Source organism: Schistocerca serialis, chromosome 3, assembly GCF_023864345.2.
Source record: "Schistocerca serialis cubense isolate TAMUIC-IGC-003099 chromosome 3, iqSchSeri2.2, whole genome shotgun sequence".
Classification (NCBI taxonomy): Eukaryota; Metazoa; Arthropoda; class Insecta; order Orthoptera; family Acrididae; genus Schistocerca; species Schistocerca serialis.
The window spans coordinates 286,227,077-286,242,363 of NC_064640.1; the positions used below are offsets into that span (position 1 = coordinate 286,227,077).

At 41.7% G+C, this 15,287-nt stretch overlaps 1 protein-coding gene across 1 annotated transcript in view; it reads right to left on the bottom strand.

Annotated features, from left to right (window-relative positions):
* LOC126471589 (vacuolar protein sorting-associated protein 26B-like) overlaps positions 1 to 15,287 on the bottom strand; it is a 210,482-nt gene that overhangs the window by 17,629 nt on the left and 177,566 nt on the right. Inside the window, exons 5-6 of the mRNA XM_050099825.1 lie at positions 3,264 to 3,370; positions 2,398 to 2,609 (exon numbers count right to left, since the gene is read on the bottom strand). Coding sequence (XP_049955782.1) covers positions 2,398 to 2,609; positions 3,264 to 3,370 — 319 coding nt within the window. The remainder of the gene's footprint in view (positions 1 to 2,397; positions 2,610 to 3,263; positions 3,371 to 15,287) is intronic.

The following is a 15,287-nucleotide window of genomic DNA, read 5'->3' on the forward strand; positions in this document are numbered from 1 at the left end:
AGTTGTGGTAGCAGGCCTCCGGCCTGAGAGACACCAGGAGGAGGGGCCCCAGACGGAGCCCAATCACCGGTAGTTGCCGGAAGAAGGGGGGCACCCCAGGCATGGGAACTGCAGGGGAGGGGGAGAGGGGAGAGGAGAGATGGATGGGACCGGTGTAAGGAAGAGGGAGGAGCGGCAAAGGACGTACCAGAGAGAAAAGTAGAAGTCATCGACACAGGATGAAGTCCGTCAAATTTCTGATGAGCCTCAGTTCTCCAGGGAATCATACTCTTTTATCTTCTTTTCTTTCTTGTAAGCCAAACGATCTGGTGAGGGTGGAGAATGACAGTCATGACAATTAACACACATGCATGGTGGATCACAGGGGCTCCCCTCAGAGTGGGTGTACATTCACCGCATAGAGGGTTCGTCGTACACATCAGGAAGACATGTACCCGAAACTCAATCACTGAAAGCAGTTCATGGGTGGCGAGATGTATCAATTCATGTCAAACTGTTAACACATAACCTCGACCATCTGTGGAAGGGTATCTTCCTCAAAAAACAGAATAAAGGTACCGGTATTGGTGTGATTGTGCTTACAACCTTTCTGAACATGCCAAAGAAAATAAACTCCCCATCACTGCAGATTGACCACGAGTTCCTCATAAATTTGAAGGATGAAGTTCCTATGAAAAATGACTCACTGGGTCACATTCAAAGACTGGTAATGTGTAATGGACACGGGATGTTGCCATGGTGATCACATGCAACAACACTCGCACACTGGGTGGCATAAGAAGTTTATTGCACAGGGAACTCAACTGCATCTTACTGAGAGACTCCAAAAAATAATGGCTTGGTGGCAGTGAACAATTCCTTGTCAGTGCTAGTGCAGACTATGTAGCAGGTAAAGTATTTCACCCCAAGTCAGTAAGCCTGGCCCTGCTCCCAGGGTGTAGCCAGGGAGGTAAGGCTGCTTAGTCAGAAGAAGCAGCATTAAATGATCCATTACCAATCGAAGAGCCGGCTGTAGGACAGCACCAAATGTTTTGGAGCTTCCTACATTTCACATGCAAAGCATCTGCCCTGATACCACCCATTCTGATTAGGGGCTCTTCCCATGGGCGCCACCCAGCCACAGCAAGTGCCGCCTTGCACAGCGGGCGACCATTGCTGGGAGTTACGGTGCTCCAGAACGACAAGCAACCACCCCTACACAAACATGGGGAAGTAACAGCTCAGTACCAGAAGTGCAATCCCCGTGTTGTTAGGGGGCTCAGCCAGATTGGGACATAACACCCCCGCCACAAGGACTGGCTACATGTGCTGGTGAACTTGCAGTGGGGGAGGGGGCCTACAGCCTACAGCAAAGAAGGAAGATGGGAAGGGAGGGAGGGAATGCATGTTGTAGATGCCAGGGAGTTCTCCCCCAAATGGCTCACATTATGGAGAGAAAATTTAGAAGTGGAGGTCAAACCCCAAAGGTGGACCAAAAATGCCAAAAAGGAGGGATGAAAGAGTAAAGACAAGTGGAACAAAACTGCAAGGAATACAGAAAACCAGGTGAATATCCAGGTTAATATCAGTAGGAACACCGAGAAAGGTGAAGGAGGGATAAGCAGGGAAGGAGCGAGGATTGGGGAGGGAGGGGCACAGGGAAAGAAATGCAGCCCAGGAATGAAGAATGGGTTGCAATAGCTCTGGGCCCTGTGGGCATAATGCACGGACTCAGGAAAGAACCCTCAGCCCCCAGAAGGGGTCAAGCCAAACAAATTAAAAACAGTGTGTGAATGGTTAAAAATGACACCTACAAATTTTTCAGTCAAGAAAACCTAAAACTGATTTTGGGGGTGGTGGTGCTACTTTCCTCAGAATTTGGTGGGTTACGTCAATATTGCAGCTACACATTACATTCCACAGACACGGGGAAAATGCTTGCTGAAGTATGCTGTCACTTTACAGTTATAAGTGACTGGCAGTAATGACCAGCCAGTCCCTAATTCAGGGTCTCAAGGATTGCTATTTCTGACCCAGTTTCTTGGGGACAACCTCCTGAATTTGGTAACTGAAAGTATGAATTAGCAATGTAACAAAATGTCCCCATTTTTCTGTGAAGTAGAAACCTATCTTCCTAAAATATGTGTGAAATAAAATATAAATATCATGCAAGCAAACAAACCAAGCGTGTCACTGCTGTTTATTACAGATTTCTCATAAGTTGGAAGATTTCTGACTGGCGCTATAGCTTTAGAAACAAAATACAACAAAAGGAAAGTATTCCAATTGCGGTAATTCAGATAATACACAGAACAAATTCACCTGGAATTTTAACAAAAGTTTGTTTACATTTCTCAATCTATGTCTAAATGTTAAAGAAATTGCATAAGTTATCAAATTAATTCAAGATAACCACACCTGTTGCTTGAAATAATGGCGATCTTCTTCATCCATAAGCACAAGATTCAAATAATACCGCACTGAAAAGTTTTTGTTAATATCTCTCATTGTAGGAGTAAGATCATAGCCAGCAAGAAACACTCTTATTGGAATGCTCTCTCCTCTTACTGGAGCTCCATCCATTATTTCATATTTTGCTATAGTTTCATTTTCTGTGAATGTGTTTGGTCCTACAACAATAATAAGAAAAGGACATAATAACTGATTAACACTTTTTATAACAACAATTTACTAACTCTAATCCACTTATTCCCACACAGAATGAAAGCAAATATTCAAATATTCCTTCAATTATGTGCATATGCAAGTACATGTCATTCCTAAATTAAAAAAAAATAAAGGTAGTTAAAAATGTTGCTGCTCTACATTCAGTAATGTTAACCACTCAGACTGGAAAACAAAACTTTCAGTTTGTGTGCATACAGGTTTCGGGATCACACTGTTGATGCAGAGCACGCATCAACCTACCTCTGAATGGGCATGTCTCATGAATACTGCATATATTTCATATTTAGGTTTTATGTCACTAGTCCTCACACTGTGCTGTCTTCAAAATTGTTGTTTCTACTGAAATCATTTATATAATACTTCTACTGACACTTCAAGAATATTTAATTGAATCCACTGAATGTCAATATCACTATATTACACATAGATTGCAGATTATGGCACTTCTGGTACTTGTGATCTTCAGATTTTTATTTTGCAGGCTTTTTCCTGACAGTCTCATGATAACAGAAAAGTCTGCTTAATATCAATATATATTACATTGACAGATCTGAGACAAGGGCCAAGAGTGGATATTTATGACAATGTCTACTTACCAGATCCTGTGGTTTCCCTTTTGATTATTGCAATCTCCATATGTTTGATTTTTATGCGCACAAGCAAAAAGTATATCTTTCCCACTATAACGTCTTTTAAATGATACCTGTAAAAAAATTACAAAATAACCATTACCAACTACAAAATCATTTATTTATAGTTCAGTAATGCAGACAGTATCAAAAACCAACATTGACAAATTTAAGTTCATTATGACTGAACACTCTTGTAAAAACAATGACATTTAGTTGCCTTTCAAACACTCTGAGATCTTTGTCAATTTAGACTTTAAATTTGATTATAGAGAAATGTTTAGTGAATTATTCTCAAAACAACTGTTGCATTTGTTGTGAATAGCCACTGCTTCTGATGTTGTAGGTGACAAATATTACATTAACAAATGTGATACATCATTTACAAAATTCGAGCTTCCTTGAAGATATAAGCAGTAAACAGTGGTCTGATTTAGATGTTGGCTTGTCCTATAAATGTACTTCAAATGCATATGGCATCAGCATGAGAATCATTGAACAGATTGGCCAAGGAGGTAGTTTACCTGTCTAGAATTGTGAACATACATTTTTTCTAATCTCTAGGTGAAGGTCATAGTTGTGAGAAGTCCCTAAAAATAGTCAGAAACCTCAAGAAGGAAACTGAGCTACTGCTCTTTTTTTAATTTAAGTACACATATTCACACAGCATTCCAAATTCACTCAGTCACTAAGCACTGTGGATGTGTGGAAGAGTATGTACAAATTAGCAATACTTTAATAACATTCTTTAATTTAAGGGGACATTGTATGTCCTATGCTGCCAATGTTAAATTACTGAATGCAAGTTTCTAGATACACTGAACTAGAATTATTACTAAAATTGTATTCTGGGGCATTTTTTTTTTTTTTTCCTCCTCCAGACACTAAATCTTTGGCACAATTTTGTAAATAGATGAACATAAAAACAAAACAACTCGGGATATATTAATTATTCTAGTTCCATATGTGTTGAATCTCACATTTGGCATGCTGTGAAAATTTTGTGTCTTTACCATCAATACTTTTTTAGAAAACGGGTCATTTATTGCAAAAAATGTAGTTTAGAGATACTGAGGTTTAAAACTTTTTTTTACTACAAATTCTTATACAGACTTACATTTCTGCATCTTTTATGCACTAGAATTGCCCTGGCCCATAGTCTGTGTCTTCTTCAGTGTCACAACATCCCAGTGCTTGTCTCCTCCTTTTCTTTCTTGCTTCTTTTGTCATTTGCTGAACAGCTAACTCTGCTTCACGTACACGAAACTCATCCAGTTCCCGTAGTCCTTTAGCTGTGTTCTGTCCAAATCTTACACCTAACTTCTCCAGAATCTTAAGTGTTTCATAGTTCCCACCATTACAAGTTATTACAGCATCAGACACTGCTAACTTTAGAGTCAAAGGCCAACAAATACATTTTTAGGCACATAGCACCACACAACATTATTGAAAGACTCATTCACATTCTGGGTCTTCCCATGTTAACACTTCTTTAGTAGCTCAGGATTTGCAAAATCTCTGTAAATAGGATTGATTGCCTCCATTACTGCCAAAGGAAGAGAATGTTTATGTGTAAATTCATGCAGGGTGCCAGAAAATTCAGCTTGCCTATATTTACACCAAGCGTTTGGTGGAGGTGGACACAAAGCATGACATGGCTTTTCATCAGCTGATATTCGTATTTTCAAGCACTTCAGAAGAAAATGCAGGTCTCTCATATCTGTTACCTGCACATTTGCATTTCTTGAAGTTACTTTTATGCTTAGTCATTTTATTTATGTATAAAAAGCAATAGAAGCTAACTTACTACAAAAATAGCAGATATTCACACTACTTTCAACGAAAACTAGTATCAGAAACAAAGGACTGATTTGTTTATTCGTAATGCCAACTTTTAAGATGTAGCAGTAGGCATAAAACAAAGCAATTCACAGCCTTCTAGACAGTGTAGTTCCTAAGATATGACTGCTCAACTGTGACAGTATATGCGTAGCCACGAAATTTGACAGTCTCACGTCAACATTAAAAATATTATTTGAAGATCTCACAATTGTCCGATTTTAATGTATTATATACCAAAATGCTCAGAAAAGTCAAAGTACATTATGGAATAGAAAACAGCAAATGTCAAATTTCAATGAATTTCACAGATGTCCCTTAATACGTACAACAAAAATGAATTTCCAACTACTGAAAAATTGTGCTGCAAATATCAAAAACCTATTAACTTCAAATGCAGTATTGCCGCACTGTAATGAATATTATGTGTTTATGATTCAAATACCTAAATACAAACAAAGGAAGTAAAATTTTAATGGAGCATAATGACATTGTTGTTAAATGGATACAGGGATACTGACAAAGATAATCCAGGAATATGATGCCTCATCTGCTGTGTAAAACATGGCTAAACCAGAATATGAGGAAAAAGTTAGGCAAAGAGCAATGGTTTGGGCCGTTTTAAAGTATACCAGACTGGGCTGGAAAAATTGTCATATTAGCTGGTCGTACTTTGGGATATGTTATGAAAATCAGTATTCCAGGTCAAAAAGAGCTATTCAGACAATTACAATTAATCTTGAGACATCAAAAATATGGTTGATGAAACTGTGTATTTCATATCGCCTCAAATGAAGTTGTCATGGAAAACGAGCATTATCCTTCAGGAGTAGTTGGTGATGAGACACCCGACAATGAACGCAAAGAGAGCCAATATCATGCTGTGGATCCTCTGACTCTCACAGAAATTCTCAAGTTAAACATAAAATGTTATGAAATCAACTGTATTGCAAATGTACAAGTACACACAGTTCTGCAATTACCACATTTTCAACACAACACAACACAACTTCTATGGGCACAAATCACAGGGTATGTTGCACAATGAGACATGTTTTAAAACTACCGACATACTAATATTTGCATTAACAAATTGACGGCTTATGTTCTTCAGAATAGGCTGAATGCGTTCAGCATGGTGAATGGCTACAAGTGGAGGACATGGAGGAGAAAATTTTAATCTATTCTCTGCTAGATCTGATTATCACCACGAAGATCAGATAAAATCAATGACAGCAGAATAAAGATTATAAGACGAACAACATAAAAGTAAAACAAGGGTAACTGAATGCAACCGAATGAAATCAGGTGATGCTGAGGGAATTAGATTAGGAAGTGAAACAGTAAAAGAAGTGGAAGAGTTTTACTATACAGGTAGCAAAATAAAAAGTTTATGGCCAAAGGAGAGGGAATATAAAATTAAAATGTAGACTCACAATAGCAAGAAAAAACATTTCTGAAAACAAAGTGTGTGTTAACAAAGAATAGATTTGGAGATTAGACGCCTTTTAGGAAGGCATTTGTCTCAAGTGTCCCTTTGTATGAAAGTGAAATGTGGATGATAAGCAATTCACACAAGATAAAATAAAAGCTTTTGAAATGTGGTGCCACAGAAGAGTGCTGAAAAAATATGAGTAGATAGAATAACTAATGAGGTGGGGTACAGAACCAAACTGGGAAAAAAATTCATTTACGACATAACTTAACTAAAGGAAGGGATCGGATGATAGGACACATTCTGTGACATCAAGGAATAGTCAATGAGGTAGCAGAGGAGAGTGTGAGGGGTAAAAATTGTAGATGGAGGAGACCTAGGCATGAATACAATCAACAGGTTCAAATGGACATAGGTGCAGTGGGTATTCAGAGATGAAGAGACTAGCAATCTGAAACAAATCACTCTTTGGACTGAACACTATGAAATTATTTACATTACTTATGATTCTTAAACTGCTGTGTCAGACGTTTATTTAACATGTGTGTCCAAATTGGCAGTAATTACTTGCCCACCTCACTGTACACAGGCCTAATACTATATGGAAGTTGAGTGTAGGCAGCTTTGTGTAGTGTAGCCTTTCTGTTTCAGTTCAAAGGTCTTCAGAAATTTCATGAAAATTGTTTCAGTTCACACGTCTTCAGAAATTTTACAAAAGTTATGACATCTGTAGGTCCACAAGCATTAACCTGTCATCAGGAATAGGTAACGCCCCAATTACTGCCACTGCCCTCTCAGTATGGCCCATTTTTGTTCATAACTCACTGCAACTACAGTAGAAAAGGTATTTTGTCACAATTATTAGTGCTCTTAAACAGGGTATTGGGTCACTGTCTGGCAGTCATAATGCTTTGCTGTTTTCTTGGTCTCCCAATCCATGGGCAAAGTAGTGAAAGTAACTCTTATTCTGAATATTGCCAGTGATTGTACAATAGAAAAAATGGTTGTAAATTCTGTTATGGATTCATGTAATATAATACGTAAATCCGAAAACTTGGATTATATCACCCCACAACTGCTGCAGGTGTAGCAGCAGCAGCAGACACTTCAGGAAATGGCAGAACAGCAAAAGCAGCAATAATGATATTTCAGTCACATTATTGCATCAGAAGCAGAATAAGCATTTTTGACAGAATAATGCCATGTCAGTGAATTAATTTTTCTTTTGAGCCAATAAATGTCCTCATGAGTCAATAAACTGCCGGTCACAGAAACATGTCCTTGCCAAGCAGTGTTACTTCAACTGTGCACAGCTATGCTAAACTGGTATGTACTAAGTTCTGCAGCTTGAAGGGGTGTTTATTAAGTTTATAGGCAGAAAAGATAAGTCACCAGATCAGTATCTAGAACTGCCAGTAAATGATGCCAAACAATAAGTAGTTGTCAATACAATTCTTGGGATATACCAATATCTGCAGCTTCCACAAGAATTCATGTGCCTGAACAATTTTTCATTGTTTCTTACAACAGATTACTCATCATATGTTCAGTTGTGCATTACAGGGGGCACAAGCAAAGACCACATGGAACATTTTCAACCTCTTTTTTCACATCTAGCAAGAAACCATGCTTTAGTGCAGCCTCTTGAATTCACATTTTTTTTCAACTCCAAGTCAAATACTTGGACATATCCTAGACAACATTGGTATATGGCCAAAAACGACGCATCTCCCAACTATAAACAAAATGCCACAACATCATACATCTAAAGGAGCTACATCCATTTATGGGGGAGGTATTTAGGTTTCAATGAGCCAGATTACTGTCTCAGACATGCCATGAACGTAACATGCACTGCTGCTGGCACTGCTTTGATGCTGTCAGAAAATGCTGTTCTGTATTCGAAATCCTTAGAACTTGATGGCATAATACCAACTCAAAGCCCAATTCCAGAATATCAATCTCACGAAGAGGCTTACTGGTAGCCAATTTGGCCAGCTTGTCAGTGAGTTCATTCCTCAGGATCTCTAAATGAGCCGAGGTCCAGACAAAGACTACCAAGGTCCACACTGTTTGAGGGCAAAAAGGGAATCTTGGATAGCCAGGAACAAGGGATGGTGAGGGCAACACAGGTCAAGAGCTTGAAAACTACTCAAAGAGTTGCTACAGGTGAGGCAGGGCTCACCGGTGCAGGAAAGGTTATGCTCAAGAGCATGAAAGATGGCTACTAACTCCGCAGTGAAAACACTGCAGCCAACCGGCAAGGAGCAGAGTTCATTACAGCCTGCATGAATGCAAGCAAAGCCAGCATGACTGGCACCCATTGAGCCATCAGTATAGATTATTTCTGGATCCTGAAACATGCCAAGAACAGAGAAGTACTGGCTGCAGAGGGCTTCAGGATGAGCCGAGTCTTTTAGACCTTGTGATAGGTCAAGACAGAGCTGTGGATAGGGGATGCACTGCAGAGGTGTATGTGAGCTGGCCCTGAGAAGTGTTAGTAGAGGGGAAAGCTGGAGTTCAGAAAAAAAGTGACCATATGTGGACAGCAATAGTAACCCAAGACCTGGGCTGCCTTTGTGGGAGGTGGATCTCCATATCTAGAAAGCAGAGACAGTAATTTGGGTGCTCTGGAGAGCAGTGAACGCACAATGCATAAGTGATCAATTATTGTTGAAACACAATCTGAAAGGGTGGAACCCCTGCCTCCACTAGGAAGCTGAACACGGGGCTAGTCCAAAAGGTGCCGGTTGTACCCCACAATGCTATATCAGGTCCACCATCTGTAATGTCAAAGGTCATAGTGAACCACATGCAAGACTCCCACGATCTAGATGGGACTGGACTGTAGAGCTGCATCAGAGTAGTCATTTGTGCCCCAGTTGGTGTCGCTGAGGCATCGAAGAGCACAGAGGTGGGACCAACATTTCCACTTTAACTGACACAAGATGGGAAAACCATGTCAATCGGCCATGGGAATGGACTGTATGGCAATGACAGAATTGCATTATGCAGGTCTTCACAGCCAAAAAATTGAAACCATGAGTGAGAGCCCAAGGTTGCACTCGATGTATTGCTCCCTGCAGTCTGCATTCAGCAACTCCTATTGTGGTTGAACAAAAATAAATGCAAAAATGATCAGCATACAGAGAGGAGGAGGAGGAGGGGGGGGGGGGGGGGACAACAAAAGACCCTCAACTACCACCAGACTATTGATAGCAACTAAAAAGATAGGGACCGTCAAAACGGAATCCTGCAGGACCCCATTCTTCTGTAGATGGGAGGTTCTCTGGGAGCACCAATCTATAACTGAGAAGTGTGATATGAAAGAAAGTTCCAGATAAAAATTGGGACTGTACCAAAGATGTCCCACTCATGTAAGGTGGTTAGGATGTGGTGGTGCCATGTAGTACTGTAAGCTTTATGCAGATCGAAAAAGACTGCAACAAGGTGTTGATGCCAGGCAAAATCCGTTCAAAGAGCAGACTCCAGATGGACTAAATTACACGCAGTCAAACGGCTTTGGAAAAAATCACCCTTGGCTGCATTCCTAGGATTCTAGGATAGAATACAGCCTTTGACTCACTATACATTCAAGTAATTTGCACAGGATATTGGTTAAACTAATTGGATGGTAGCTGTCCATCTGAAGAGGTGATTTAAACAATTTCAGAACTGAAACAATGACACTTTCTCATAACCGGGAAGGGAATTCCCCCTTGCTCCAGAGACAGTTAAAAAGGACAAGTATATGACGATGGCTAGCCACCAATAAATGCTGAAGCATTTGATTGTGTACCTGGTCTGGTCCAGGAGTCATGTTGCAGCAGAGAGCAAGGACACTGGCATATTTCCACTTGTTAAATGGGGCATTATAAGGCTCCAGGCAGCGGGGAACGAAAGATAGAAGGAGTCATTTTTGATGGTGCTTGAGAAGATGGAATGTGGGTGAAGAGTGGGCTTATGCTGAGGCCTGGGCTGGTGAGGATAATCTCATTCAGGGAAATTCCTGGGATACCTGTAGGACAGCAGCCAGAAATGCACATGACCTTTACCCAACCCTGCGAAGAGGGAGTATGTGTCCCTGTGGCAAGTGCCATATTGTTCCCAAAAAATCAATTTCTGGCATTTAAGAAAAAAGATAACAGGACCGGGCACAAATCTGTTTGAAGGCCATGAGATGGTCAAGAGATGGATGCTGTTTATAATGTTGGATGGCATGAGGTTGGTTGGTTTGGGGAAGGAGACCAGACAGCATGGTCATCTGTCTCATCGGATTAGGGAAGGATTGGGAAGGAAGTCGGCCGTGCCCTTTCAGAGGAACCACCCCGTCATTTGCCTGGAGTGATTTAGGGAAATCACGGAAAACCTAAATCAGGATGGCCGGACGCGGGATTGAACCGTTGTCCTCCTCCCAGTGTCTAACCACTGCGCCACCCCGCTCGATTGATGGCACGAGGGTAGCCTTTACTAGGCACAGCAATTTTAGGCATCCACCATCAGGTTGAACCTGGGGAAGACAGATTCACCAAAGCAGATGCTGAAAGAATAGCATTGGTCAAAGTCTCTTCAGACTCATCAATGCTGTCATGTCGTGGAGTGGTTGGGATGGCAGCCAAGGAAAAGCAATCCCAACTCATATTAAAAAAGGCCAACTGGGAGGGCATCCAGGTGAGCGTTGCTGAAGGAAAGATAATTGGAAAATGTCACACAAATTGTCATGAACTCCCTAATGAACTGCAGGGAGGAATCCAGGGCTACAGATGGAAAGATCAATGACTGAGATAGTATTGTGCACCACACTAAATTGTGTCATGACTCCAGTGTTGAGGAGGCAGAGATCAAGCCCTGCCAGCAGGTCTCCAAAAATTTTTCACTGGTCAGTGGCCGCAGTCCCATCCAACAGAGTGTTATGGTCATTAAAATCACAAGGTGAAGGAAAGGGGAGGGGGGGGGGCAGGAGTTGCCTACAGAGGGCAAGAATAGCAGGAAGCATAGGAGGCTTGTGTGGGGGAAGATAAGGATTACGTATTGTTACCACAAAGTGATCCAAACGGCCACCACTTCCAGTGCAATATGAAGAGGAACTGACAGTTTCTGTGTGGACCAAGGTACAGACACCACTGGAGGCTCGCAAAGGGCTGATTTGGTCCCAACAGTAGGCTTGGAAACCACGAAGAGTCACACAAAACAATATTCCTGCAATACAACACAAGCTACAGAGTGTAGAGAAAGATGGGACCGCAATTCTGGAATGTGACAATTGTTAACATTACAGTTCCACTGGGAGTGAGTAGTAGAAGATACCAGATGGACACTGAATGGGCCAGAATTGGTCACTGTGCCAAGTCCATGTCCGTCACTGGTAAGGATGGAGTGACATCCATGACTTTGGGGGGGGGGGGGGGGTGGAGGGGGGGAGGACCTCATCCCAAGACTTATGGTTATGCGTCTCCTCCTCCTCCTCAGGACGAGAGGAGATGTAGTCGTGAAGAGAGCAAGTCACAGTAATATCAGGACCCAAAAGAGAATGAGCAGCATGGAGCCTCACAGAGCATGTGTCCCATGTCAGACTCAAAGTAACAGGCTTCTTGTTCTGGAGACACCGGGGAGGAGTAATCCTATAGGGAAGGGAGTCACATTCCTGGCAGGTGTCAGAGGAAAAGGTTTCTTCTCCAGCTGTGGAGAAAGAGTGGTTCCGTGAGGAGAGGGAGTGGCCACCACCAGGGAGGAGGAAAGGGAAGGGGTACAGGACAGAGGTAAAAAGGAAGTGGGAAAGAGACGACAGAAGCAGAGGTAATCGTTAAAGTTACAGGGTGGAGATGGTTGAATTTCTGCCAGCCTCAGAGCAGGATAGACAGTTGAGAATATTGAATTCCTAAATCTTCCTTTCCTTTATATAGATTGGGCAGTCCAGCGAGTGAGTAGAATGTGGGCCTGAGCAGTTCACGTACTTGGGCGATGGGGTGCAATGATGAGAGTGGCCACAGTCCTCACAAATAGGATTTGCCTCACATCACGGAGATGTGATCGAAGAGACACTGGAAACAGCGCACGGGATGTGGGATATAGGGGCTTCACATCACTACAGTAAAAAATTATTTTGACTCCTCCCCCCACAAAAGCCAGAATGAAAGAACCAGTATCAACATGATTGTCCTTAGGACCTCTCTGGACTCACTGGACAAAACAAACACCACACTGTTTCAGGCTAATCCCGAGTTTCCCATCAGACTGAAGGAGGTAGTCCCTGTGGAAAACAATGGTCAGGGTCATATTTAAGCTGTGGTGAGGAGTAATGCTCACTGGGATGTCTCCTAAGCACTTGCAAACACAAAGGGAACCCAAATGACCAGCAGAAGAGGTTTTAATCAGTAGGGAACCAGATCGCATCTTACTAAGTGAGCCCACTTCACCAAATTTATCTTTGATATGTTCAAGAAAAAGAATGGTTTGGTAGTGGCAAAAGTCTCCCCGTCTGTCCTGGCACAAACCATGTTAACGGGGAAAGGGTTTTGCTCCAAGCTGGCAGGCCTGGGCGTCCTCCCAGGGAGTGGGCACAGAGGTGAAGGCCATGAAAGCAAAAGTAGGAGCAGAGAGAGAACCATTCCCGTCTGAAGACACGGCCATGGAAGAGCATCCACAAGTATGGAGTTTAGCACACTTCACGGGCTGAGCATCCACCCTGGTACTGGTACGACCCACTCCAATCAGGGGGGCTCACCCGGTGGGTGCCACCCAGCTGCAGCAAAGGCTGCCTGGCATGGCAGTAGTTGGCAGGAGTTCTGATGCCCCAAAAATATGAGCAATCACACCCAGGCAAACATGAGGTGGTGACAGCTCTGGTACCAGAAGTGTGATCCCTGTGTTGTCAGGCATCTCAACCAGATGGGTACACAACGGGAAAGGGGTGGGGGGGGGGGGGGCGCAGAAGGAGTGGGAGGAGAGCTAGGATGGGAAGGGGTGGATATTGGGAAGGGTATGCAGCCCAAGAGAGAAGAAAGGCTGCAATAGCTTTGGGCCCTATGTGCACCACACTCATACCTGTGGCACCCCTGGCAGGGACATTATACACCATTCGTTTAACAAACATTGTCAATTCAGCACTAAGGTGCAGAGAAGCATCAAAAACTCAGCGGATGGTGCAAAATGTGAGAGATTAATTTCCATTCAACAGTTGCCACCCCACCCTATGTTTCTCAACAGCCCTTGATCTAAATTTTGTCATAATGGTGTGGGTGAAGTTTTGCATTTATAAACACAATGTGTGTGAGCCAAATGTATAAATCTCATCAGCATTTCCATGCTTTGCTTAAGTAACAACACCTTTCCTGTAACTCAGGTGTTTTGTGTAGTTCTGCAGTTATCAAAATTATCCCAAATTTTTAGCTCACTCAACACTAGTGAATGATTTTGGAACTTTACAGTGAACTTTGTCACCAAATACCTTCTCAGTGTTTCAAAAATCCCATCAAGCCTCTTGAGACCCTTTCACACAGAATGGAGAAACATCTGAAAATGTCTTCACCTACATTTTGGCTCAACAAACTGGTTCTGTGATACCATACATGCCCTCTACTACCAATGGATTTATTACCAAGTAAAGTGGTACAAATGAAGAAGGGTTAGACTGCTATTCTGGAAAAGAAAGGTACAAATCTTGAACAATCAATTATTTTTTGTGTAGTTTCCTGAATACCATTCAAGTGACCACAGGAAGTTCCTTCAATATGGGCACAACTGACACTGCCTCTTCATTCTCCTCAAAACACTTGTCCAGCAGAGCTCCTGCATAGTCTCTAATGAATTCAATCAATGTTGTTGACAGTTAAAACTCTTGTTTAAAAACAGTATCTTACCAATTAGGTTATTATTTTATGGTGTTTGACCTCATCAGCTGTCTTATTTGTTTGAATAGTAAATCATTTATAATCAGCCTGTGCCATTGGCAAGTAATGTTCGCAAAACAGCTTCATTTTTGTCTCAGGGGCCAAAATGAAATGCACTGTGAGTAATTATAGGCCAACTGTTGTAATACCGGTTAGATTGTGCATCAGTGAATGTTTCATCTACACAGCTAGTCATCACTTCAGCAAGTTGCTCTACATTAAGCCTGAAAGGCTATTCTGAAAGAATGGATGCATTAACAAAACTCCTAAAATGACGGTAGGAGCGAGCAGATTGTTTTGGTATACAATAAATTTCTAGCTAGTTGAAATAAAATGCCATATGTATCACTACTGTTTCTGACTGAGATGGTCTTATTCTATTTAAATTTCCCATCTTCCCTTTTTTTATTCAAAATATCCCATCTCTCTTGTTTGTCATTCTTCCAAGTTCTATACTTCTCATCTTTATGTTTCTTATACTCTGTTCTATGTTCCAAAGCACAATTCTATGCCATGGGTTCTTATATTTGATGCTTTAAGTTGATCAGCACTCCTTCCATGTCATTTTTAACCTTCACAGTCCACTGTCTCATCCACTTTGCTTCCTCTCTCCTTTGTTGCTGTCCAACTAACTTATCTACATGGAAATAAAAGATGACCCTACATGGTAAAACATACTATTGTAATAAGAGTGACAAATATGGTTCAAATGGCTCTGAGCACTATGGGACTTAACATCTTAGGTCATCAGTCCCCTAGAACTTAGAACTACTTAAACCTAACTAACCTAAGAACATCACACAACACCCAGCCATCACGAGGCAGAGA